The sequence below is a fragment of the Phodopus roborovskii genome, unplaced genomic scaffold (assembly GCF_943737965.1).
Source record: "Phodopus roborovskii unplaced genomic scaffold, PHOROB, whole genome shotgun sequence".
In the NCBI taxonomy this organism is placed as follows: Eukaryota; Metazoa; Chordata; class Mammalia; order Rodentia; family Cricetidae; genus Phodopus; species Phodopus roborovskii.
This window is the reverse complement of record NW_026126469.1, coordinates 28,095,863-28,123,695: the sequence shown is the minus strand read 5'-3', so window position 1 is coordinate 28,123,695 and position 27,833 is coordinate 28,095,863. Positions and strand designations below refer to the sequence as shown.

Here is a 27,833-nt window from a genome sequence, read left to right as displayed (position 1 = left end):
TTATATTGCAGAAGGAAGTGTAAATAGAATGATAATATTGGTTTACATAGTTAAAATTACCCAGTCATGACTTTTATTTAAAATAATAAATATAGATCATTTACCATTCTCAATCTTTAGTGAATAATATTTATAGCTTTAGCACATAAAAAGTTTCTTACCATTGGATTGCTACAAAACTGACTTTTATGCATAATAACCTATTTCCAATTTTCTGTGAAGATAGAGGAGGGACTGGTAAGATAGCGGAGCAAGTGAAGGTGCCTGGTGCTGATCCCCACAAGATGAGTGTGATCCCTGGACTCAAGCAAAGGTAGAAGGAGAAAACTGACGGCCCAAAGCTGCCCTCTCCTTTCCATGCCTGCACTCGTGCACACACACGGTAAACGAATGCTAAGTAAGCTTGGAAGTCTCTGTGTGTTCATGTGTGTGCAGGTACGCATGCATGTGGGCACACATGTGGGTAAAGACCAGAAGATAACCTCAAGTGCCACCCAATATTTTTTGAGACAAGAGCTCTCATTTTGCATGGGACTTGCCAGATAGTCTAGACTTGCTGGCTCTCCAGCCCCAAGAATCCCATCCAGCCCCTCCAGGGCTGAGATTGGAAGAATGTACATTTTAACACATTTCTGAAGATTGGGTCAAGCATTTTAATAACTGAGCTATCGCCCCAGAGCCAAATGCCAAATTAGGAGCCTCTGTAGGCTTAAAGCCCTGGCTAAAACAGTTTTGGGGGTGTATGAATGTTTATTGATGTCCCTTTATCTCTTATCTAGTTACCTGAAGAATAGGTGGTAATTAAACACAGACCCTCACACATGGCGAGCACACACCCTAATAGTTGTTCTCTTCTTCACATGGTTTGTAGACTTAAAGTTAATGAAAATGTATGAAGTGACAATACTCCCTACATTTTTTGGCCTCTATCCCGCCAATTTCAAGACACATATAACTACTTTGATAATTACTTATAATTATTGTGTATTCTTTTGTATGTCTAGGTTTCTCCTGTTTTGCCTTAGCATATAAAATAATGGGATTCATTAAGGCATTTTTATCCATATATGTCATTTTACTTTATTCTAATTTAAATCACATATCTTTACAAATACAAATAAGTATTTGCCCTTTCTTCCCATAAGATAGCATAGTGTATATACTAGTCTTTTTTTGTTAACCATTTTAAGATAATTGGATTGCAGAAGATGAGGATAGTGAGTTAAATATGGTTAATGACATAATCTAGAGAAAGGGATTTTTGTGAGAAATTCTTTGAATTTCATTGTAGGCGTAATAAAATTTCTATCAGATACTGATAATGACCTACTATAATTCATAGATGTTCTTGCTCCTTTTTTATAGCTACATGTAATTCTAGCATATAGGATTATCATGACTTCGTATTCAATAATATACATTTTGATGATCTGTAGTCTTTCTTTTAAACAGTGTTGTAGCCATTTTTAATTTTGGGAGACATTCCTAAATTAATCTCAATGAAAGTTTTATTGATCTGTCAGTAAATAGTATAGAACAAGGCAGATTCACTGTGCTCAATTTTAGCCTTTTTTTCTCTTTCTAGAGCATTTCCTTTGTTCTCAAAATGTTTGACCTTTTTGTGTAAGTATCACTATTTACAGAAGATTACTTCAACAGTGTGTTCAGTATGAATTAGTGAGAGGCTTTTGCTTCTGTTCTTGACCCTGTGACTCCTAACTACAGAGGTACTCGGGCAGCTGCAGCAGATTCAGGCAGTTCCGGGACATCCTGAGGTTCACACAGGAGTAACAGATACTTCACCAGACATGACTAGCCACTTACAGTATTTGTTTGCATTATATTTTTGTCACTGGCTTTGTGAATGTTTGGGAGGCTGAGCTTTTGGTGTTTTACTGGGCTAAAATTCCAAGGAGGTAAACATAAATATGCAGTAGGTTTCATCCTACTGAAAGATACAAAGTATCCAAAAACTGTCTACACCTTTCTGTTCATTAGAATTGTGGTTTTAGGACTGAAATTGATTGTTTTTGTTTCCAGTTTACACAGTATTCTTTCATAGATAATCAGTTGTTAGGATATACACATTTATTAAACTCTTTGGATATGATTATTTAATAACTAGATGTGTTAGGTATATCTTTTGTCCTTAGACACTGCAAAATATTATTGAAATCAAGGATATGGGACACTTAGGAATTTATAATTTATCTCCTTAAATGTCATGCCCCTTTGAAACTGGTATTTCCTATTAATAGTTATCTTCAAACTTTGTTTTACATTTTCCTCAACTGTTTGCTGTTTCTAGCTGGTGTCTCGGTTGGAGACCCTGTACTCCGCACTGGGAAGCCCCTTTCAGTAGAGCTCGGTCCTGGCATTATGGGAGCCATTTTTGATGGCATTCAGAGACCCCTGTCAGATATCAGCAATCAGACCCAAAGTATCTACATTCCCAGAGGAGTAAATGTATCTGCTCTTAGCAGAGATATCAAATGGGAGTTTATACCAAGCAAAAATCTACGGGTATGTCTGTGTAACCAGTAATTCCTAATGTTGGTAAAAGACTAAAATGTGTATTTAGTGAACTATTTTGTACTCTTAGTCAAAAAGCATAAACCATGGATGTACTGTCTTAATTTTTTAATATACTTGCTGTACTATAGAACTAATGCTTTATTTATAAGTTAGGCAAAAGATTTAAATTACAAAATAAGGGTAAGTCTACTTGGTTTATTCAAGCACTAAAGAGTGAATACATTTGTTTCTTAGGTTGGTAGTCATATCACTGGTGGGGATATTTACGGGATTGTCAATGAGAACTCACTCATCAAACACAAAATCATGTTACCCCCACGCAATAGAGGAAGTGTGACTTACATCGCACCACCTGGGAATTATGATGCCTCTGTAAGTACTTCTTGGGTTTTGTTCTGCACAGCAGCCTGTTTATATATGGTGGTTACCAATTCTGTGCCCTAAAACCGTTAAACCATTTCTAATAATTTGAGTATTTTGTTTGTTTATTCCTTTATTTTAATTATATTTGGGATGATAGGGAGCAAGTCCAGAGCCTCACATATGCTAAGAAATCACTCTTCCACTGGGCTATGTACGTTTTTGAGGTTGATTTTGTTTTGACCTGGACTTGAGGTCCAGGACTTGAGGAGAAGCAGAATATACCTGATGGATTTGCCCAAATCTCATAGTCATTAGGATTAAAGTAGACTTTGATTTTAATGTTTAGTCTGTATTCACATAATTAATCAAATAGTAGATGATGTGAATTATTACTCTAAGTGCAAGTGGACTCTTATTTTATTTGTGCTTAGAGGCCACACCTGAATCTACTGATATTTTAACTGTCGTCTGCACTCCAAGGTCCTCAGTCTTACCACACTGCCCAGACCTTGGCCTGGTGGGAGTTCTAGTATCACCAGCACAGGAGTGGCTGTTATTTTTATCTAAGTTGTTCTATCTACCAATAAAGACTTGAAATCAGATGTTGAGGTAAAAACCTGCTAGATCAGAGAAGCCAAGAAGCAACCAGCTAACCCAGCAAGAGAACAAACCTCCCCACACCATCCCAAACCAAAAAGACCATGAAACTCAGGATTGCATACATTTTAGGAGACCCATTCACAGATTTAGCCACCCTTAAAATTCTGCTGTTTTCATTTGCTTTTACAGGATGTGGTCCTGGAGCTTGAATTTGAAGGTGTGAAGGAGAAGTTCAGCATGGTCCAAGTATGGCCTGTGCGCCAGGTTCGGCCTGTCACTGAAAAGCTACCAGCAAACCATCCATTGCTTACTGGCCAGAGAGTTCTTGATGCACTTTTTCCGTAAGTTTGATGTGTTCCACTATTTACCCTCAAGTTACTATAAGTCCCTTTGCAGTTATGAGTTCTCTGTGTTTAATTTTGTGCTAGCTTTTATCTAGGCCTGGGTAACAAGGATGAATTAAGTACATCTGTTGTCAATAATTAAGAGTCAAAGTAGTTTTTTACTCCACAGTCACAGATAGCATTATTTTTGAAAACTCATTGAAAAATAAAATTTCCAAAAGACTCTGTGACAAAGCATATAACTGTCTTTCTTAAATTGTCCTTGAATTTAGTAGATTGGATTACTATAGACTCTCAGTTTCTAAAATCAGGTGACTCCGTATTTACAGTGAGTGTGCTCGTTTATTTTCTTTGCTAGACATGGGCTTCACTGTATTCTGATGTGCTTTCTACAATGCCCTCATCATTTAATTTCCACAAAAGACTGGTTTCTCCCTCAACCTCACAGTGGCTAAGCAGGCACTCTGCCACTGACTTCAGTCCCCAGCCCTCCCAACACACTCTGCCATTGACCTCAGTCCCCATCCCTCCCAATCCCTCCAGGCACTCTGCCACCCACCTCGGCCCCCAGCTCCCCCTGTACTCTTACTGAGTCTCTTACTCTTCAGAGTCGCTCGTACTATTTATTACTTTGCCATGAAGATCTCTTTCTTCCTGGTCATTGCCTCCTGTCTCTATGTCCTTCATTATTCAGATTAGACTCCACACACTGATTCTTATGAATATTTCCTAGTGGTGCAGGAAAACTTTGTATTCTATCAGACTCACCTGGCAAAATCCCAGCTATGAGTCAGTCCAGCTGTTTCCTCCTGTTTTGCACATACCACAGAGAAAGACCAAATGATCCATAGAAATGGCTCTCCCCACACTCTGCTGTCCCTGCTTGTGATTCTCTGCTTTTCTCTGCAGCTGTTCGTGCTGCTCTACATATTTCAAATACTCAACTCCATCCTTCCTTCTTCTCCTTCACTGAGAAACTGGAAACTGAAGTTTGCCACTCCTTGCGTTTCCCACTACTAGTGCCCATAATGCTTTCTTATAAGTACCCTATTTAGTGAAAAAGAAAGGAAGGGGGAAGAGAAAAAAAGGTACGCTCTCCTCCTTTATCCTGCTCTACCTGCCAACTACTTTCCCCTCATCTTCGTGGCCAAATTAGAAAGAATACACATGATACTATCCCTGCGGCATCGTTATTCCCTTCAACTGGTCTCACTTGTGTCTTCATTATTCCCATACTTGATCAATTTAGGAAATAAATTTTAATCTTGACATTCAGGGAGGCAGAGGCAGGTGGTTCTCTGCGGGTTCTAGGCCAGCCTGGTCTACAGAGTGAGTTCCAGGACGGACAGGGCTACACAGAGAAACCTTGTCTCTAAATACAAAAAAAAAAAAGAAAGAAAGAAAAAGAAATTTTAGTATTTTTAATTCCTCACAACTTTGAACATTGCCTTCCATGCAGCCCCTGCTGTCATGTGAACACAACCAACTCCTGTAAGCTTCAGTATGGCTTAGGCTCTCTCTCTAACTACAGTCTGTCCTCATCCCGTTTCATGGCTGTTTTAGGTTGACCTTGTTCTTTCTTCTGACTTCATGATCTTTATGGTAAGGTCTGAGTTTCCTGGGCTACCCCCTCGGAAATATGCTTCAAATGTTGCTTGTAGTTGTAACCCAGATGCTCTTTTCATGAACACACTTGTATAAACATGAACGACATTAGTGCTGTTCTGCTTATCTCGCTATTTCCATATAGCTCTTCCTTGGGTGCCCAATGGAATACATTTTCACTTTCCATCTGTAATGTAACTGTAAACGATAGACATGGTTAATGATAAAGTATTTGCCAATTTGTTTTTTGTTGTTTTGAGACAGTGTCTCACTGTGTACCTCAGATTTGCCTGCAACAATATGTAATTCAGGCTGGCTCTCCAATCATGGATGATCCTACTGCCTCAGCCTCCCAAATGCTAGGGCTACAGGCATGAAGTACCACTTCCACCTTTTTGTTGGTGGTGTTTGTTTTGATTTGTTGTTGTTGTTGTTGTCTTTTAGGTGTGTTCAGGGAGGAACTACTGCTATCCCGGGTGCTTTTGGCTGTGGAAAGACAGTGATTTCACAGTCTCTGTCCAAGTATTCCAACAGTGACGTGATCATCTATGTAGGATGCGGTGAAAGAGGAAATGAGATGTCCGAAGTTCTTCGGGACTTCCCTGAGGTCTGTCTGTAGAAAGCATCAGATAACGTTCTAGAGAAAATATGGCATATCAACTGTTTTCGCAGTTAATAGTTTTAGCCTGGGTAAAAGAAAAGTGCTTTCACAGTTGTCAAGATGTTTTTGAAGAATTTTAAATTAATATTTGTGATTAATTTGTATATTTCTAAAAAATGAAATGAATTCTTCAGAATTAAACACCTAAAAGTTTCTCATCTTTGATCTCACTTAAAGAAAGATAAGAGGGATAAAACAATAAAGCATTTATTCCTGTATTTTGGGAGGCAGAGCCAGGAGGGTCAGTAGTCTGGGCTGGCCTATACTACATGAGACAGTGTCTAAATAAGAAACCAAACATTTAAATGTCTAAGCTTTACATGGGCTTTGAGATCTAAATTACTGTAGTAACATTGCCTTTTTCACAAAATAATGGATTTCTTTTGTTCACTTGAAATGTCCAAATGAAATTGTGCATTTGTCAAACAGCGCTGTAGACTAGGGAAGAGGGGTTGGCGTAATGGGGGATATTCTTTGCCAGTTTTGACTGAAAGGATTAAACATGAGCAAGCTATTTTTAAAGTAGGGGGGGGGGAATTAAATGTTAGAATGTTTTGCTTAGAAACTGGAGGATCACTAATGGATGTTATACCTTTAGCTCACTATGGAAGTTGATGGTAAGGTGGAGTCGATCATGAAGAGGACAGCACTGGTAGCCAATACCTCCAATATGCCCGTGGCTGCAAGAGAAGCCTCTATTTACACTGGTGAGTCAGGAGTTGGAATAAAAGAACTTAGCACCTATATTTAAAACACTAGCACCCAGTTTTTTCTTTCCTTTTTTACAACTTCATTCTAAAAAACTCCCGTACAGTCACATTGCTAACTTTTAAATATCTAATTTATTATGTGTATCATAAGAATAATTGAACATAAAATTTTTTAAAAGATTGTGTGTGTGTGTGTGTGTGTGTGTGCGTGCACCCTCAGAGGACAGAGGAGGGTGTCAGTCCTCTGGAGTTACAGGCAGTTGTGACATCTGGGTTCTGTGGACAGAAGTTGGGTCCTGTGCAGCAGGAGGAGCTCTCAATCTTTGTCATCTCTCCAGCCCCAAACAGAAGGTGGCTGTAAAGCTGCCCAGCATCATCGTTGTCTTCTTTACCTCCTCCTCTCCCTCACCCCCATGCATCCCCACCCCTGCTGTTCAGCATGCCCAGGGCCTAGCGTACGCCAGGCACGCACTTACGAGCTACAGCCAAGCATCCAGTTCTCTTAATGATAAAACAATACATCTGCCTTTTTTTCTTTCTTTTATTATTTTTTTTTTTCTTCCTGTTTCTGCCCCTCACCCCCCAGACAGGGTTTCTCTGTGTAACAATCCTGGCTGGCCTCAAACTCACAGAGATCTGCCTGCCTCTGCGTCTCAAGTGCTAGGATTAAAGGTGTGTGCCACCATCATCATCCATTTGTCTTCTTTTTTGATGATTCATTTTATATTCTTTTTGCATATTGTACTATATTTAAATATATCTATGCCTCTATAACTATTTTAGGGGACATAAAAGATAAGAAATTTGGTGTACTTAGGCACTAACCTTTCATCTTTGCTCTTTCAATCATACTGTTTAATACCTTCATGTCTCAATTTTCAGGAATTAATACCTTTCTGTTTTGTTCTAAAACAACAGATCTAAATCATGTAGACTTTGGCCTCCATACCTGGAGCCAGGGTTCCCTGACTACCCTGTGGCTAGTTTCTCTCCTTATTTCTTATCTGACTAAACCTGTCTTTTCGAAGTTTTTGCAAGAAAGACTCATGGAAATCTTTATTTTCTTTAAACTCTTGCTTTTTAAGTCTCCAGGTTTTCTTTCTGTTGCCTTTAACAGTTATTTTCTGAATTAAAATTATTGAACCAATATTTGTTTGTTTTTTTTTTTTTTTGTGTGGCCTGGTAGTTCTTACTAATATATGTTTACTTTCATAAACTTCCATAATTTATGATCTGCTGGGTTAATTTAGTAACATTTATCTTCTTCCTGGAAAAGTGGGCTTCATGTCTAAAGTAGAGGGAATACTTCTCCAAACCTTAACAATGCTTTGGCTGAATATAGTGTAAAATTTCTGGATCAGTTTTTTTTTTTTTTTTTTCTGCTTGAGAACACTTATTCAAGCATTAAATATTGGGGACAAAAATCTAAGACTGAGTCTCTCCCCTTTGGAGGTGACTTTTTTACTTGGTTCAAGGAATTTCTCCATACATCTGAAGTCTCATAGCTTTCTTGACATACGGCAGCACCGATGCCGCCTTTCTAGGCCATAAACCCTGTCAGTCTCTGAACTTTTTTGTTTAAGGGCTTTTAAGAATTATATCTAAACCTTTTTTTCCATTAGACATTTTGGGCCTCCTTCTTCTGTTTTGTGGCTCTACCATTCCTATCCTGCCCTTTTATTTAGACTTTCATATATATGTAGACAATGTAATGGTGTTTGTTCTTAGTGTTGCTTCTAACCACACTTTCATTTCTATAGTAGTTTTATTTTTCTTCCAGGTCTTTGTTGAGTTCTGTTAGTCTATAAAACAGCTCCTCTTGTCCGGTACCCTGAGATCTTACACTGTGGAAGGAAGGATGCGTGATTAAGGTTTTCTTCTTAATTCACTGTGGTCACACTTTGCATCCTTGACAGGTTCTTTTGCCATCACTGTACTTCCTTCTTCAATGGTTTCCTTTAAGTTTCCTGTACTGACACTTGTTACCATTACTCGTCTTGTTAAGAGACGGGTGGAACTGGCTATGACTGGTGCAGGGGAGCAGGAATTCTTCAGTTACCTGTGAAGTTTGTTATGGCATGCAGTTGTGTAATTATTTTACTATTTCTCTTCAGTGAACAGCCATCGTTGATAGTGAGTTCTTTCTCCTCTAACCTGCCTCGCCCATTTTATGTAATGGAGATAGGGAGTGCCTACTTGTATTGGGTTTTGCCTCGGTCTTTCTACTTCTCTGTGCCAAAATGGGCCCATTTTGAGTTTGTATAGCTTCAGGTGAATTCTTGATACCCCCTCACGTCTGTATTTGTTTTTATTATTTAGATCTTATTCCTCATTATTTCAGTACAGGATTAAATGTGTCTTTTCCTTAGATGCTTAGATGGACAGAGCATAAACATAATCCTTTTTAAAAGATATTTGTATTTTAAATTATGGGATGGTGGTGCTTGGGTGCAATGCCTGCAGTGGGCATCAGATCCCTCAGAGCTGGAATAAACAGACTGAAACAGTGTGCTCTGCAAGAGCAGTAAGTGCTCTTAACCCTCACCATCTCTCTAGCCTCTCTGTGGTCAACTCTGGATTATAGTTTAATTCTGATAGCCATTCAGGTGGTACAATATAACTATGAGAAGCTCCTGTCTCTCATCTTCACCAGTGCTAATTTGGTTAGGAAACACATAGAAAATGTGAAGCAAGTGAACACTTAAATACTTAGCACCTGGGATTGATGGCTGACATTTTACCAATTGTAGCTTATTACATCCTAGTCAGCCTATAATATAAAATGAACTAACCTCTTTTGCCATGTACGATAACCATTTAAAAATTGCCTGCTGTCAGTTTTTCATTTGGACAATGGTTATCTTTCATAATGATTTATGAAAGCTCTTTGATCAATGAAGATGTTGCTTTTTTATCTAAATCTGTTAGTGCAACTCTTTTTTTTTTTTTTTTTTTGACTCCCCACTCCTACTCCTGCCCCGTGCTGCAGGCCAAATCGGATTACCTCAGCACTATTCCCCGCTTCCTCCTTTGGTTTTTGTCTGAGTTGTGTGTAGTTTTACTTTTGGTTTTTCTTTGTAAGCTCTGAAATGTGTATGTAGGTCATGAGAGAGGTCTTGATGACTTGTTTCTGTTTATCTTCTCTCTGAAGTATCTGATATAAACATTCAAGTATTAGTAGCATTTCATCACAGGCCTGCCACACATCTGTGCTGATATGAAAAGTCAGTTCTAAACTGAGGTTAGAATAGTTGATATGATTCTAAGCATAATATTAATAAGTCACATTTCTTAAAGACTTGTTTCTAAAACTACTTTATGTTATACTTAGTGTTTTTACTCTGAATCATGCACTATTACCTTAGAGTTGTATATAATATATATTTTTGGAAATTGTTTATATGTATTTCCTTTTCCTTTAAAATATATAAGTATATAGGATAGGTTTTATTCCATTTTAATACATTAGTTTAGAAAGGCTTGGCTGAGATAAATAACAGCAACAATCCAGACACTTCTTGGTGTTTTATTTTCTAGGACAGGGCTGGATCTGCCCATCAGACATTTAGAGACTTGAGATATCCCTCCTGTCAACAAGCTTAGTTAAATATGCATGCCTGATGTATGGTGCAGACAAATTGTACTTGGAAATTCATTTTAATTAACTGTATGAAAGAGAACCCTTTTCCTGGTCTTTAGACTGTATAGAGAAGGGTTGACTGTGGCATCTAAAAGTCCTCAAGTTACAGTGTTTACCGTAGTAGATGCTGTTCCCAGTGGCTGGACACTCCTTTCTGTGCTGACGCCTGGGCCCAAAATGCCTCCTTGGTACAGCCATGTTTTGAGGGCTTTGGGAAGTCTAAAAGAAATGCATAACTTGCCCGGCTGTGGAACATATAATTTTTAATCACATTCTATTAGCTTGGGATCAGTTACATGGCATTATCTAAATGGAGAAAATGCTTGCAAATATGGCTAAGCTGTGTACCTAGAAGAACAAACTTGGGGAAATGGCTAATGAGATACTTAATATGCCCATTGTTTTAATGTTCTTAGGGACAAAACAGTCAGTAGTTTGAATTCTGCCAGTGTAACTCAACAGTGTTCTTCTCAATTTAGGAATTACACTATCAGAATATTTCCGTGACATGGGTTACCACGTCAGTATGATGGCTGACTCTACCTCTAGGTGGGCTGAGGCCCTCAGAGAAATCTCTGGTCGCTTAGCAGAAATGCCTGCAGGTAAGTCTTGTGTTGGTTTTCACTGATGGAATTTAGAGGCTGCTAGCTGAGAGCTCCCTTTTAAACTTATCTTTTTTCTTTCAGATAGTGGATACCCTGCATATCTTGGTGCCCGGCTGGCCTCTTTCTATGAAAGAGCAGGCAGAGTGAAATGTCTTGGAAATCCTGAGAGGGAAGGGAGTGTCAGCATTGTTGGCGCGTAAGCAGCTGAACTGTTTGTCCTTTATTTGTTGGTTTATTTATTCAAAGGAGACATGGGCTTACTATGTAGCACAGACTAGCCTGGGACTAGCTAGCTTGCTTCTGCCAACCAAGTACTGAGATACAGGCATGTACTATCATGCCCAGCTTATGCTGTTTACTTCTCAAAAGAACAAGAAAGTTATTCATTAGAAAGAGAGGGGCTAGAACAATTGATCAGTCAGTAAAGTGTTTACCACACAAGCATGAGAACCTGAGATTGATCCTGAGAACCTACATTAAAAAAGAAAAAAAGCTAATCATGTTGGCACATCCTTCTAATCCCAAAGCCGGGGATAGGCTGTGTCAACAGATAGATCCCTGGAGTTTGCTGGTCAGCCAGCCCTGCCTACTTGGTAAGCTCCAGGCCTAGTGAGAGAGTCTAGTCTCAAAAACCAAGGTGGGTGGCTCCCAGGAAACAATGGCTGAAGTCATCCACTGGCCTTCCCATGCATATCCACTTGTACCCACAGGAGCAGGGGAGAGGGAGGCAGGAGAATGTGTTTACCTTCCTCTGGGAGTGGTAGTTCTTAAGTAAAGTTGCAGGAAGAGCTGCAGGGGCACTTTGAGAAGTGACTCAGGCTGTCTCTGTATCTTTGGGTTTCATTGGTGTGACTTCCCGGATTTAATAGTGCCATATCACTGTATCCTAGGAACGACTTTAAAATTTGCAAACATGTTAAGATAAGGTATATAAAGCTGAAGACACAGTATAAATTTATGATTACTCCATAAAGCCATACTTATTCTCAGAACTTTCCTAGTTCATATTCTTGATTAGAATATGAAACTAATTATAATTAGTGACTCTCTCATTTGTCATACTAGGTGACATTCAGTACTTGTCATTTTTATTCAAGATTTTTCTTTCCAAGGGTCATTTACTTCTAAAGTTTTATATATAAGCAAACATTAAGGCTAGGATCTGGGGAATTGCTCACTGGGTTAAATGTTTGCCACATTCCAAGAGGCCACTTAAAACAGGATGTAGTAAGGGACTTTGTTTTGCTTTTTAAGACAGGGTTTCCCTGTGTAGCCCTGGCTGTCCTGGAACTCACTCTGTGGACCATGCTGGCCTTGAACTCACAGAGATTGGCCTGCCTCTGCCTTCTGAGTGCTGGGATTAAAGGTGTATACCATCTTACCTGACTAGTAGGACACCTGTTTAATCCTAGCACCTACAGCAATATGAAAGGCAGAGATAGGAGAATCCAGAAGCCCCCAAGACAGCATATGCAACAGCAAACAAACAAAAAAAAAAAAAAAAAAAAAACTGTCTCGAACAAAGTAGAAGCCAAAGACTGACCCCTGAGTTGTCCTCAGACCTCCGTGTGTGTTCCCTGGTACACATACACCCACCTCTGAAAATCTGCATGCTCAAAAACTATGTTTTTTGTTTGTCTTTTTTAGACAGGGCTGGAGATTAGTGTGCAGCTACCTTAGGTGCTTAGGCATGAAGCTTTGGATTTCATTTATAGCAACAAAAACAAACCAAATCAACTTTTCCTAAAAGTTGACCTTCAGCCAGGTAGTGGTGGTGCACACCTTTAATCCCTGCACTGGGAGGAGGCAGAGGCAGTTGAAATCTCTGAGTTCGAGGCCAGCTGGTCTATAGGACCAGAACAACCAAGGCTACACAGAGAAAACCCCATCTTGAAAAAAAACAAAGATGTTAATATTATTTTTATAAGTGTTTGGATGTCTTTGTATTTCAAATGTTGGGTTTTTTCATAAACATTTGATTTGGTTGGGGGGGGGGGTGTTTTCAGGTTTTGTAGCAGCCCTAGCTAACCTGGAACTCACTTTGTAAACCAGGCTGACCTCAAACCCACAGATAACAGCTCCAAAGTGCTGGGATTACAGGCATGTGCAAACACCGCCTGCTCATAAACATTTCTAATGATTCTATTTGTTTTTAATCTAGAGTTTCTCCACCTGGTGGTGATTTTTCTGATCCAGTCACATCTGCTACTCTAGGTATTGTTCAGGTATGTTTTACCCCTCTGCCATACTGCAGTTATAATTTAATAACTAAGTGATCATCAAGTTTTTAATCACTAAAGAATTCATAGCAATTAAAAAAAAGTTTTAGTAGCATCCTTAACATTGTGAAAGTTTAATACATTCTGTTTTTAGTTCTAAACAGTTTATAATAAACAGTACAGAAGTCTGGAAATAAATCTAGGTAGCAAAGTTTTCTTTATGTTAAAGTTACCTACTCATTGAACTAACTCTAACTATAGAACTAAATAGGCCCCATGATACATAATGGCAGACTATTAAAGTATAGTCTGAGGCAGTCGGTCTCATCAGAAAGTGGGCATCTTCAGTTGTGACTGGAGCCTGGCTCTTGGTAGTCTCCTGCATCTGGCTTGCACAAGGGAAAACTGTGGGAAAGGCATATCCACGCTTAAATGTGGGCTCCAGAGTGATATGGTCATTGTGCTGTCTTTGTTAACTCTACCAGGTGAGAACAAGCTTGGAAAAAATGTGGTTTCTGCCTAGACAGTTTTTTACCTAGGTCAAGGCATAAATTTAACAAGAGAGCTAGTCATTAAAGAAGCCTAAGTAAGAGATGTCTGTGAATCAGAGCTATAGTGCAAAACAATGTTAATATGTTCCTAAGTATGCTTGTATGTAGGAAAAATCTTTCTGGGTTTCTCCCAGGACCAGATGAAATTGTAAAAACTAAATTATAGTTATCAAGTATTTAATATTTGCTAAATTTTGGATCTTAAATTGTGTGGGAAGTGAAGCAAAATTATCGATGCATGAAGTGTGTGAGTGTTTGACCTCAGAAAATGAATGTCGAATATTATTTAATTGACTCACGATGGTGGGAACTTGAATTCATCAGAACATTTTAAGGATTTTAATCAAAGTAAGTGTCTGTTCCATCCCAATCAGCCTTTCTTGTTCTTCTGTTCTTATTATACCACAATAGTCTTCAATTGCACCCATTTCCCCTTTTACTATCACATTGATGTAGTTAATTTTAAGGAAATTGAGATAAGTTTGGTTTGTACATGTTACCTGCCCTGAAAATGGAGAAATGTATTTTTTAGTTAAGTTTGATTTTTACACATTTTATTCTATTTCAATTATATTTATATATGCTAATATGATACATAATTGGCCCAAGGAGTTTAAAAAGTACTTATTGGGAACAAATAGATACACTACAGTACTTAGTAAAAGAAAAGAATAAGTTTTCTTTTTTTTCAATCAGGTGTTCTGGGGCTTGGATAAAAAACTAGCTCAGCGCAAGCACTTCCCCTCTGTCAACTGGCTCATCAGCTACAGCAAGTACATGCGCGCCCTGGACGAGTACTACGACAAACACTTCACAGAGTTTGTTCCTCTGAGGACCAAAGCCAAGGAGATTCTGCAGGAAGAAGAGGACCTGGCAGAAATTGTGCAGCTTGTGGGGAAAGTGAGTTAGAGTGGGGGCTGTACTGTACCGGGGTACCGCACCACTTGCTGAAACGTAGGTATGCAGAGGCTCCTGTGACTAATCTTAGCACTCAGCCTGAGGTAGGGAGAGTGCCACAATAATAGGCCAGCTTGCACTCCTTAGTAAGTTCCAGGTTATTGTGGGCTGTGGGTATGAGATCATGTCTCAAAGCAAACAAAAAACTTAAATGTGCAGTATTTTTCAAACCAACTGACCCTTTAAAATTCCATGTAGCAGTTAGCATGGTCTTGGGTTCATGAGAGGTGAAAAACGAGACACCCATCACCAGTCAATTCAACATAGAATTAGGTCCAGTTAGCATTATTTTTGTAGGAGCACTAGAACTGGGAATCAAAGGACCACATTCTAATCCTCTAATAATTAGCTATGTGACCTTCAGTAAGTGATTTACACTCTAGAGCCTATATCTAGATATTCCAAAGAAAGACATAAATAAACTTAGTCAAATTAAATCTCACAAGTGAATGATTTCTCAGGTCATACACAGGACTAGTGAGGACTTAACAGCTTCCCTCTTTTTAGATAGATTATTCCTCTATAACTCAGGCTACATTCACACCCATAATCCAGATGCCTCTACCTCCCAAGTACTGCAATGTCTCATCATGCCAGGGCCTATTGCTTTTTTTTTTTTTTTTTTTTTTTTTTTTTTAAATGTTTTTTTCCAACAAAGGATAATATTATTAGATAGCTAACATTTATAGCATGTATTACATAGCTAATATTTACAGAGTATTGTGATCCTCTCAGAGGAGCAAGAAGTAGGCCTGCAAAACCAGATAAAAGCAACTTGAAGAAAATATTTGTTTATGAATATCGATAAAAATATGAAGTATTCACTTCTTAGACCTAGTAGGGCATTAGCAAATGTGACACAGAAAATTTGTCATTAGGAACTAGGGGGATGACTTAGTTAGATCTCCAGCACCCATGTAAAAAGGCAGGTGTGGTAGATGTGCCTATAATGGAGGCAGAGACAGGAGGGTCCCTGGGCCACCATTCTACTGGTAATTACCAAGTTCAGTGAGAGAAAAATTGAAAGTGGAAGACAATTGAGGGAGACACCCAACATCAGCCTCTGGCTTCCACATCCACATGAGCATGTAAACCTGCACACATGCAAAATTGTACACACACACACACACACACACACACACACACGAACATATACACATCCTTACACAAAACATAGTGCATCATAACTTAACAGTATAATAAATATAATAGGAAAAATGGTATCTCAACCCATGTAGAATATATTTGAAGTTTACTATTATAATTTTAGATATCCCTTACAAAACAAGGAATAGAATTTTTAACCCTATAAAAAGTAATATGCAATGCTCCTCATGCTAGTGTGTGCCTATATTTTATAGCTACTGGGGACATAAAAGGGGAAAAGGTTTTTTGAGTCCTGGAGTTTGATAGTAGCCCAGGCAACATAGTGAGACCCTATCTTTTTTTTTTTAATTTTTTTCTTATTTTACATATCGATCCCAGTTCCCTCTCCCTCTCTTCCATCCTCGCAGGCACCCCTCACCATCCTCCCACCCCACCCCCCACTCCACAGGGAGGGTGATGCCTTCCAGGAGGGGTCAACAAAATCTGTCAAGTCATTTGGAGTAGGGACTAGACCCTCCCTCCTGCCTCTAGATTAAGGGAGTATCCCTTCATGGGGAATGTGCTCCCAACATCTTTGTGCACCAGGGATACATCCTGGTTCCACTGTCAGAGGTCCCTTAGACTGCCCAGGCCTTCTAACTGAGACCCATGTACAGAGGGTCTAAGTCGGTCCAATACTGGTTTCCCAACTATCAGTCTGGGAGTCCATTAGCTCCTCCTTGATAAGGTCAGTTGTCTCTGTGGGTTTCCGTAGCCTGGAGTGAAATCCTATTTTAAATTTAAAAAGAGATAATAAAATAGAGGCAGGAAGGCTGCACTGATGGTTAATTGAGAGCACTCACTGCTCTCAGAGTACCTGAGTACAGTCCCGGCACCCATGTTAGACCTCTCACAACTGCCTATAACTCCAGCTCCAGGAAATTAGACACCATCTTCTGGCCTCTGCATGTACTTACCACACATAACAACAGATGCAGAAACAAACACATGCACACGAATAAACGTTGAAATAAATGTTTTAAAGAGCTGGGGAGTTAAGTTCAGTTGGTAAAACATTTGCTTGTGAAAACATGAGTGCCAAAGTTCAACTTCCCGACACCCGTGCAAAAAGCCAAGTATGACTGCATACTCTTGTAACCCTGGACTCTTAGGGGCAGAGACAGACAGATTTGTGAAGCTTACCAGCTAGCTATCCCAGGCAAAGTGGCAAGCTTCTAGCTCAGTGAGAGACCCTGTCTTAAGGGAACAAAGGGAGGATGATAGAGGAAGAAACACAGTATCTTTCTCTGGCTTCCACGTGGACATGTATGCAGCCACATATGTGCTACACACAAATAAATGAAAATACAAAGAGTATAAAATATACGGGAATGGTTTACTTAATAGAGAGCGGAGAGATTTCAGATATATTTCTTTTTAGAATCAAGATTAAGCCTAGAAGGCTAGCTGGGGCAATGGTGGCACATGCCTTTAATCCCAGCGTGTGGGAGGCAAAGGCAGGCGGATCTCTGTGTAGACCAGGCCAGCCTGGTCTATATCGTGAGTTTCAAGACAGCCAAGGCCACACAGGGAAAACCCTTTCTTTTACTAGCATGCTTTCTGTCACTGTGTTCAGTTGAGTATGGAAATCCTAAGAATAACATAAGAAAATTCCTGTCTTCGGGTTTCCATTGCTGTAGTAAAGCAGCTTGCAGAGGAAATGGATTACTTCATCTTACCTGTCCAGGTAACAGTTTATCACTGAGACAAGTCAGGGCAGGAACTGAAACAGAAGACATGGGAAAGGGCTCTTACTGGCCTATTCAGCCTGCTTTCTCACCATCCAGGACCATCCACCTGGGGTGGCTATACTCCTGTGGGATGGGCCTTAGCAACAACAGTCATTAATAGGAAAACAATGCCCCAAAGGCCAAATTGGTGGAGCCTTTTTTTTTTTTTTTTTCCCCAGCAGAGGTTCCCTCTTCCTAGATTACTCTAACCTGTTTCAAGTTGACATGGAAAAGGAGCTAACATAACACAGTTGTAAAGGGGGAAACTAAGATGTCGTTATTTGTAAATAATGTGCTCATCTAACAAGAAAAATAACAGAGAGGCAGAATTAATAAGAATTGGGTGAGGGGTCCTGATTCAAGATAAACAAATCAAGAAAAGTTTCTATATACTAGCAATGCATATAGTGTTCACAGTAACCATTAAAAATAGAGATCATAGCTAGGCAGGGTATTATGCCTTTAATCACAGCATTTGTGAGACAGAGGCTGACTTATCCATGAATTAGAGGCTAGCCTGATCTACATAGCTCCAGGCCAGCCAGAGGCTACATGGTGAAGCTAGTTTTGTATGTTTTCTATGTTTTAGACTCAGGTCTCAAAAAAAAAAAAAAAAAAAAAAAAAAAAAAAAATAGACGGTATGAACTAAGTAAAAAGACATACATTTTTCTATCAAAAGTATTTTAAAACTATTATAGAAGATTATCAGAAAGCAGTCTACACTTGGGAGTGGATTAAAGGGTGCCATTTCAAGGGTCAGAAAGATGGCTCAGTGCAGGTAATGCTGTTTGCCTTGTAAACTTGATAACCTGAGTTCAATACCCAGAGTCTACATAGAGGTGGAAGACAAAAGAAATACCACAGAGTTGTTTCCAACCTCACAACTCTCTGTAGCATGCCTACATGCACATGCACACCACAACACCACACATACACACATGCGTGCGCACGTGCAGGCACACACATGCACATATAATAAGCAAGCAGGTAAGTAAATACATTTTTGGCTATATAACATCTGTTTGAACTATAAAGTTAGTATGGTACCAACCACATTTCTAGTTGATTACGGATCTCGATGCTGGGGATGGTTCCCCAGGCGTGCTAAACACTTTACCACTGAGCTACATCTCAGCCCACTGTAGCTGAATCTTCCAAGTAAATAAGTAGTCATTCTGAAGTTCATTTGCTGTCCTGGAGTTCTCTCCTTGGAAAACAGAAAAGAATAGTAAGTAGGGAGGGGGTGTTCCTGGATATTGACAGAAAAGTATAATAATAAAAACAGGGTGGTATTGGTAAGATTAACAGACAGACAGGCCAGTGCACAGAGCTGGGATAGACTTATACAAACATGGACCCTAGATACTGCATAGTGTGTCACAGATCAAGTGGGAGAAGTATGGAAAAAATTTAGGTATGAGAGGAAACACTTTCGTGTTACTAGAATATATATATATTTTTTAAAGATTTGTGTATGTGTCTGCCTGTCTGTGTGGATATGTGCATGAGAGTGCATATGCTGTTGGAAGTCAGTGGTGTCTGATCCCCCTGGAGCGAGTTAGAGGCAGTTTTCCTTAAGTATAACATCAAGAGAAAGCAGCGATGGAGCTGGAGAGATAGCTCAGTGTTTAAGAGCACTCGCTGCTCTTTCAAAGGTTCCCAGTACCCACATGGCAGCTCATAGCTGCAACTCCTGATCTAGGGAATCAGATGCCCTCTTCTGGCCTCTCTAGGTACAACAGACATATATGCATGCAAAACACTCATACCTAAAATGTAATACGTTTTAAAGATGTTTTCAGTAAGTAAAATCAATGGTCTACTGTTTAAAAGGTAACCACAGGGTAGTGCAGACAGTTGAGAGAAGGAAGCCAGAAATATTACATACCTGTGGATAATCCTTCAAACAGCAATGACACACCAATCTACACTAGTTTGGGTGGCAAAAATTGTACAGTTGGGTGTTGCCAAGTACTGTGGGTGCTGGGACTGGTGTACCATTGGCAGATATATCATTTGGAGTGGCCAGATGTGCTGGGTGCCTTGAGTCCTTAGGGTTTAAAGTAGTAGAAAATAGATGACAGTTCAGTGCCCTCTACAGGGGCAAAGACAGAAGGTAAAGAATGGAGGTTGTCACACAGAATGAAATTTCCAGAGTTGAAAGAAGTGAGTTGTGTAGCACAGAACAACATAGCAGATCTTAAAATCAACCAGTCAGAAACACTGGAGAATGTTTCAAATAGTGAAAAAATACATTTCTCTATAATTTAAAGCAAAAGAACACTGTCAAGCATGCTTAATAGAGTATTTGAGGCAGTGGTACTTAGAGGTTGAGGCAGCTCTGTAACTTAGCTTACCAAGAAAATAGCACTCAGCTAAGAGACTGCTTAACTATCATCATTGTTCTAAACATCCTATAATGTTAACAAAGTAACTATGAACTAGTTAGATTACTGTCAATCAAGCTTAAAAACTGAATTCAAATAATAGAGACAAGGTAGGGTATGAAAACATACTTTATAAAGTGGGTGTGGGGCCAGGAGGTGGTGTGGTAGCGCACACAGGTGTACACCCACACACATGATGCCTTTAAAGAATAATCCGGACTAGTGAGGTGACTGTGGCTAAGAGCACTTGTTCTTTACCAGTTCGATTCGGTTACCAGTGTTCACATAATGGTCATAACCATCCGTAACTCCAGTTCCAGGGTATCCAGTGCCTCCTTCTGATTCTCAGAGTCAGGCACACGTATAATATACATACATACATACATATATACATGGTTCATAACCATCTGTAACTCCAGTTCCAGCATATTCAATGCCTTCTTATGACCCCTGAGAGTCAGGCATACATAAAATATACATACATACATACATACATACATACATGCAGGCAAGGCACTCACATAAGTAATGATTTTTTTTTTAATTTATTATCTTTTTTTTTTTTTTTTCTTTCTCTCCAAGACAGGGTGTCTGTATTGTTTTGCTTTGGAACTAGCTTTGTAGACCAGGCTGTCCTCGAACTCACAGAGATCCGTCTGCCTCTGCTTCGGTGCTGGGATTAAAGGCATGCGCAGCCATGCCTTTAATTATCTTGCATACTCATGTTCATAGCAGTATTGTCCATAAAGCCAAGAGTGAAAGTGATTCAAATGTCCACCTTTTAGTGAATGAGTAGACACATACATTAGTCACGCGCTACAACATGAGGACATTTTAAGTGAGATAAGCTAGTCATGAAGCAAATAGTGTATGATTCTACTACATCAGATGTCTAAAGTAGGGAGAAGAGTGGTGCACTTTGTGGGCTTCGAATTTCAGGTCTACAAGATGTGTCACAACAATGTGATAGTGCTTATATTAGAAACGAGCCTTGACAGGTACAACTCAGACCTGCCCAAAACTCACTGTGCCATCCAGCCTAGCCTGGAGCTCACTGCGGTCCTGCTCAGTTAACTAAGTGCTGAGAAGGTAGGCAGAAGTCAGCATGCATAACTTCAAGGTGCTAAATGTTGTATCATGTTGTTTTACCACTATTAAAACACAATCAAAAATCATGCACTTATTAGTGATAAGTGATTGTGTGTTGATGTCTGCTTGCTATTTGATTTGTTGCTCTTGATCCCACACAATGGAATAAAATTTCTTAAAGTATCCTTTTGTTTTCTAGGCTTCTTTAGCGGAGACAGATAAAATCACTCTGGAGGTAGCAAAACTCATCAAAGATGACTTCCTACAGCAAAATGGATACACTCCTTATGACAGGTAAGCTGTGCTAACTCCCCCCACCCCCAAGGCAGGGTTTCTCCTTGTAGCCATGACTGTCCTGGAACTCACTCTGTAGACCAGGCTGGCCTATAACTCAGAGAACCCACCTCTGTCTCCAGAGTGCCTGGGATAAAGGTGTGAGCCACCAGGACAGGCCTAATCACCCTTTTTTTTTTTTACTGTATTTTTGTTTGGTTGGTTTGTGTGCATTGATTGGTGTTTGTGTGTGTGTGGAGATCAAATCTGAGAGTTACATTTGAAGACTTTCTGTTGTGTTTTGGCAAAGAAGCTGCCTGCACATTGAAAACTTTCTCATACAAGTAAATTCTGACTCATACAAGTACATTGTCTGTTTTGTGTGTTTATAGCAGACATCTAATCTGACAGTGTTTTCACTCACACAGACATCTATAATTAGCATGAATTATGGCTTTGCTCTCAGACCTAGGGGACATCTCCTGCCTCATCGCCTCATCTTTCTTCCCTGCTGCTTTCTACTGTCCTTGCCTAAGTATTTATTCTGTGTGCCCCCTGCCTTGTTTCTCAGGGGCCCCAGGTTTCTTGGTACAAAAGACCCGTGGAAAGCCCCACCTACCTTCTTCCATGGATGCCCAGTGCTTGCCTATTTTCATTTTCTCTGCCGGTGCCGTAGCTTATTTAGAAAACCTGCTTCTCTGGAACATTGAGAATTCGAGCCTTTTGTCTTAAGCTAGCCTCCTCTCTCTTAAATCCTATTGGACTCCATACAAGACTTAAAAAGAGCTAGGGATCTGGCTCAATGTGCCTGATTTCCAGCCCTCCAAATCCACACAAAGCCAAGCACAGGAGCACACATCTGTGTCCATGGATGCTGGAGACTGGACTCCAAGGAAGCTAGCTAGTGTGGCATACACAGCAGTGGACAGCAGAGACTGTCTCAGAGAAGGAGGAAGGCAAGGACTGGTACCCAAGTGAAAACTGAACCAACAGGATTGGCCAGAATTCAGTGCATGTAAAAAAAACAAGCCAACGTGTCAGTCAGCCTCAGAAGTCTGATCTGCCCTGGACTGACTGAACCACCACTTAAAGAAAACGGTAGAATTCTTCAGAAAGATTATAATAAGATACATGGAATTGAGTATTTGCTCTCGTGTGTGTGTGTGTGTGTGTGTGTGTGTGTGTGTGTGTGTGTTTGCACACGCACACACACTCACGAGCATGCACTGCACGCCTATCTATGCTTTTAAAAGGTATGGGTAGATAAAAATGAGTATACTAAAGGGAACTGAATGCTGGGGCCAGGGAGGAGGGTGATAGCTTACCTGGCATACCCAAGGCCCTGGGTTCACCACAATGAGAATAGAGGGAGGGGGAGGGAGAAACTTTAGCAACTTTTCAGTTCTCTGCTTTCCTGTTATTCATTAAACCTTGTCTCTGATCCCAAGGAGTCTTTACAACTCAGGTGTTTTACCACTTGAGTTACATATTTAACTGCTGTACCAAAGCAGACTGCTGACAAGTCATTAGAGTGATAGTATTGCTTCATTGTTTTCTGTTAAATAACTAGAAGCAGAATATCTGTTTAAAGAAACTAATGGCTGTAATTCATGAAGTTTCTTATAATAAAAGTGTGCATTTGCTTTTTAAGTTGTTTTTGCTAATTGCCCTGTTGTTCATTTTCCCTAGGTTCTGTCCATTCTATAAGACAGTGGGGATGCTATCCAACATGATTTCGTTTTATGATATGGCCCGTAGAGCTGTTGAGACCACTGCCCAGAGTGACAATAAAATCACATGGTCCATTATCCGTGAGCACATGGGGGAGATCCTCTACAAACTTTCCTCCATGAAATTTAAGGTATAGTTTCTTTTTTCTCTTGCCTTTGTTGGCGAGAAACCTCCCTCCCTTCCTTCCTCCCTCCCCTTCCTCCTTCCTTCCTTCCTTCTCTTCCTCCCCAATTTCCCTTCCTTCCTGTCCTATTTGAGTTCCAAACCTGAGGTATGAAATTTGCATTTTTCTCTTTGAATATTTATTTTTATTTATGTGTATATATGCATTTGTTATGTGCCACGTGTGGGTACCTAAGGAGGCCAGAAGTAGCTGTTGGGTTACCTGGAACTGGTGCATGCACATTGTGGGTGCTAGGAACTAAGCTTGGGTCCTCTGAAAAAGCAGCAAGTCTAACTGCTGAGCCATCTCTGTGTTCCTGAAATTCACATTTTTCATTTTACAATGCTTAGGTTATATAAAACCAGAACAGTCTTCCAAGTTATGTTCAGGCAGGGATTCCAGTGGTAAAGACTGTACTGTCATGTTTGTGGTATTGGAGAGATGGCTCAGCAGTTAAGAGCACTTACTGCTCTTGCAGAGAGCCTAGATTCAACTCCAGCACATACATGGTGGGTACAACTGAAACTCTGAGGATGTTTGTTTTCTGACACCCAAGGGCTCTTGTACACAAAGATTGTATAGATAAATACCGAGGCACACATACATGCACATTAAAGAATATAGAATTTCATGTCTAAAATAAATCCTAGTGTGTTTTCTCTCTGTCTAAACTACTAGGCAGCTCAGAGTGAATTGCTGGCTGGACGGCAGTTAGTTTACTAAAGTGCCTATTATTTCATCTAGCCTCTACTTTCTCATAAACAATGTTTAACCAGTTAAGTGAACTTAACAGACCAGTAGAAACCCAGATATATGAGTGGTTTTAAAATATTTGATGAATTGGATGATACTGTGTTATTTCTAAGTCATGTATAGGAATATATAATAATCACCCACTGAAAATGATGCTTTGGGCATATATATATACTATAGAAACACAGACCTGGAGGCCACAGAATGGCTTAGTGGGTAATGGTTCTTGCTGCTAAACCTGATGACCTGGATTCAGTTAAATGTGCTGTATCAGTCTCACTCCTCCATCTGCGTGTGATAATCCAGGCCTTCAACAGGAAATTCGCTGAATTTTAACTTCCAGTTCTTGTATACACTCATGCATCTAATACATGATACTACAAGATTCCCAGTAATATAACACAATCCTGAGGTTTGATCATTGAGCTTCGACTGCAGGCAAAATTCAAAAATGAAATAATGGATTTGGTTTTGTTTTAGTTTATTTTCACATTTCCACTGTAAAAGAAAATAGGGTAGTTTTGGCTACTGCTTGTGATTTACCAGTGTACCTCAACATAACCTGGTACTGTGTATTAATAAGTCACTTATACAGCTTGAAAATTCCCATAGGTAAATTAAATCTGCATTACTTTTCAGGATCCAGTGAAAGATGGTGAGGCAAAGATCAAGGCGGACTACGCACAACTTCTTGAAGATATGCAGAATGCATTCCGTAGCCTTGAAGATTAGACTGTTGTGTTTCTTTCCTCCTCCTCGGCAGGCTCATGTGTATATTTCCCTGAATCTCTCATCTCAAACCCTTTGCTTCCATATTGTGCAGCTTTGAGACTAGTGCGTATGTGTGTTGTCATTTGTTTTGCTGTTTCTTTGATGGGTCTGTAAAACATACATTCCTCCGTGTCAGTGTTTGAAGGGGCTCCCTGACCCTCGTTTGGAGTGGTGAACGTAGTGCATATGATACACAATGGCTACGCTTCTGTAAACCTGTATGTAAGGTGACTACCCCTTCCCTCATCTCCATTAAACTGTAAACAGGACTACTGCATGACTCTATTGGGAATGGAAGGCCAGGTCTCTGTACCTATGGGTAGGTACTTAGAAAATGACTCTGTGTTTGGAGTTGGAGCAACTTAATGTTTTGTTGAGTAACCATTCTGCAAGAAATATTTCCATTTAGAAGCATAAAAGATTAATGTTCTAATTATGCATAGCTTCCCCATTATCAATCAGGAGAGATTATGGGGTAGTTGGGAACTATTTCATCTTTAGAACAGGCATTTGCAAGGCTGAGCATAATAGATAAATCAGTTCCCTCTGAAAGTGTGAAAGAAAGAGGGGAAAAAAAAGAGCCAGGTGGTCAAACTTAAATTAACACCGTCTTGTTAAAGTATATTTTATTTCACTGAGAGAAATTCAATATCAAGGACTTTTATATACTTAATCACCAAGAAATCTTTTTTTAAGTACAATTTAAAAATCATTGAAAATGTGATCTACATCATAGCTGTTCTTTTCCTCAAACTTAGGTGGATAAGCTTCTCAGAGTGGCAGTGGGAATTGGCATGCCACAAAGAAACATAGTGGTGGTTTATAGGCAGTTTGCCCCGGTAAGAACCAGCTGTGCTGTAGAATTTCTTGGGGCCAGAGTGGCATTATTTTTACAAGGTACATGTGTCATTTGTTTGTTTGCTTGTTGAAATTCTGAAAACAGTGAGTCTACCAATTGATTACTTTTCTATATTTTTATTCACTGGCTCAGAAAACTTCTCAAAGGGTCCATGGTCATAGCAGCATGACAGTTTCCATTCTGTTACAGAGATGAACTTATTCTTGTATTTGACTGGTAGCAAAAACCGGGTCATAAAAAATGGAAAAAGTCAATTTCTGTTTCAGTTTAATAACATTTTCCATGTTTGCACAATGCGGCCCATTTCTGAGAGCTTGGAGAGCTAGTCCCCTGTTCACTCTCTGAGCTGATAACGCTGGCACCATACTTCCTCTTCAGGACAGGGAAGGCTATTGAACATGTCTGACACTCTCAAGTACACAAATGTGATAACAAAATATTTATTTTAAGCCTTGGTATGTTATTTAAATTATTAGGTGGTACATTTCTTTTGGCCTTTTGGGTAGACATAGTCAGTATACAGTTCAGACATAATGTGTAAATCCTTGCACAGTCATGTCTTTACACAGTGGGCTGCTGTTCAGGAAGAGTGTTCTTCCATGTAACATTTTAAAAACTATTGAACAATGTTGACAGATACGGATTATGCAATGACTTGTTGAGATATGGATTAATGGTGCTGCTTAATCAGTTTGCTTCCAGTGTGGCTTCGTATCCAGAGGCCCTGACTAGTGGAAATGAAAGATTTCAAAACCTTTCTACTTAGACCTACCAGCAAACTAGACTTGTGATGAGAGTGAATGATCCAAAGAAACTACTTGACCAAGTTTGTTTTTTGTTGTCCTGGATTTGGGATGTGCATTATTCCTCCTCTTAAGAATGTTAATGTATGAGTGTGAAGAAGCTAGAGAAATGTTGCTCAGATTTCCACTGTAACTTTCCTTTTATCCACATTGTAGAGTTTCGGATTGTTCACTGATAGTGTTTCTTTAGTAAGGATATGTTAAAAATACAGTGATCTTTTTAAAAGATTATGCAGTTCTATTTATTATGCTGTGCCTGGACCTGAGTGCAGCCAGTTAAACTAGTTTCATAAGTATTTTTCCAGTGTTAAATTTCACACCTACACCCTTTGGAAACTTCCATCCTGAACAACAAATAGAAGAGGCCATATAAATTGCCTCCTTATCCTTAAGATTTCACAGTCTTTATGTCAAGAGTAATGTATAATTATTAAAATCTATGAAAAATAAAAAGTGGATTTAAATTAACTTTACTTTCCTTTTTTTGGGGGGGCAGGGATGAAGAGGGGCAAGCTCTCTTAGAAAACAGTCTACCCTTTATTTTGACTTAATGTTACAATATGTCCTTTTGAAAATGTTTTACTTTATAGACTACTTGCATCTTGAAGTTGGAGTGTGGCAATCACAACAGTCACACAACATCCTACAGTCATATCACACAGTGGGTGGGGAAGTAAGGTTTGCAGAATCCTACCCCGTTCTGACCTGCCTTGAGTGGTTTGTTTTTTGTTTTTGTTTTTTTTTTTTTTTTCAAACTTAGAGGTGATCCATGGTGCTCATTTCAGTTTCTGTTCAGTTTGAACTAAGTCTTGTAGTTTGCAATGCAAATAATCTTAGAGCCCATGTGGCAGTTTACCAGCATCCATCGTAGCTCTCCAGTATGTTATCTAGATGTGTATATGTGGGAGTTATTAGATTGGCTTTCATGGTTGGAACTGCATGGTCCCACAGTGGCCATCTGCATGTTCAACAATCAATGTCCAGTAGCTACTCAGTCCAGGAAGCTGGGAGCCTCGGTCCAAGATGGACTGATGAAACCACACCCCCCGGCCAAGGCTGACAGCTGGGAAGTTTCCTTGGGAGTCCATGTGGAAAGGCTAGAGAAGCTGGAGTCTAGCATCTGTGGGTGATGGCAACAGCAACAGACATTCAAGAAGAGAGGAGTTTGCACTAGCTGGCTTCCTCCTGCTTTTGTTCCACCAAGACCTCCATCCAGCCTATTGGATGATGCCAACCACATTTAGGGCTAGCCTTTCCCTCTTAGTTGTATATTAACCATCTCTGGAAATGGTCGCACAGTCACACCAAGAAATGTGCTTAATACTTTAGGCATCTCT

At 39.7% G+C, this 27,833-nt stretch overlaps 1 protein-coding gene across 1 annotated transcript in view; it reads left to right on the top strand.

Moving 5' to 3' along the window:
• The window catches only part of Atp6v1a (ATPase H+ transporting V1 subunit A), a 47,863-nt gene extending 20,899 nt beyond the window's left edge, over positions 1-26,964 (top strand). Inside the window, exons 4-15 of the mRNA XM_051191520.1 lie at positions 2,309-2,523; positions 2,770-2,907; positions 3,688-3,839; positions 5,892-6,054; positions 6,707-6,815; positions 10,938-11,060; positions 11,145-11,259; positions 13,225-13,288; positions 14,530-14,733; positions 21,343-21,437; positions 23,106-23,277; positions 24,703-26,964. Of these exons, the coding sequence (XP_051047477.1) occupies positions 2,309-2,523; positions 2,770-2,907; positions 3,688-3,839; positions 5,892-6,054; positions 6,707-6,815; positions 10,938-11,060; positions 11,145-11,259; positions 13,225-13,288; positions 14,530-14,733; positions 21,343-21,437; positions 23,106-23,277; positions 24,703-24,795 (1,643 nt within the window). The 3' untranslated portion in view covers positions 24,796-26,964. The remainder of the gene's footprint in view (positions 1-2,308; positions 2,524-2,769; positions 2,908-3,687; positions 3,840-5,891; positions 6,055-6,706; positions 6,816-10,937; positions 11,061-11,144; positions 11,260-13,224; positions 13,289-14,529; positions 14,734-21,342; positions 21,438-23,105; positions 23,278-24,702) is intronic.
• Positions 26,965-27,833: the final 869 nt, after the last annotated feature.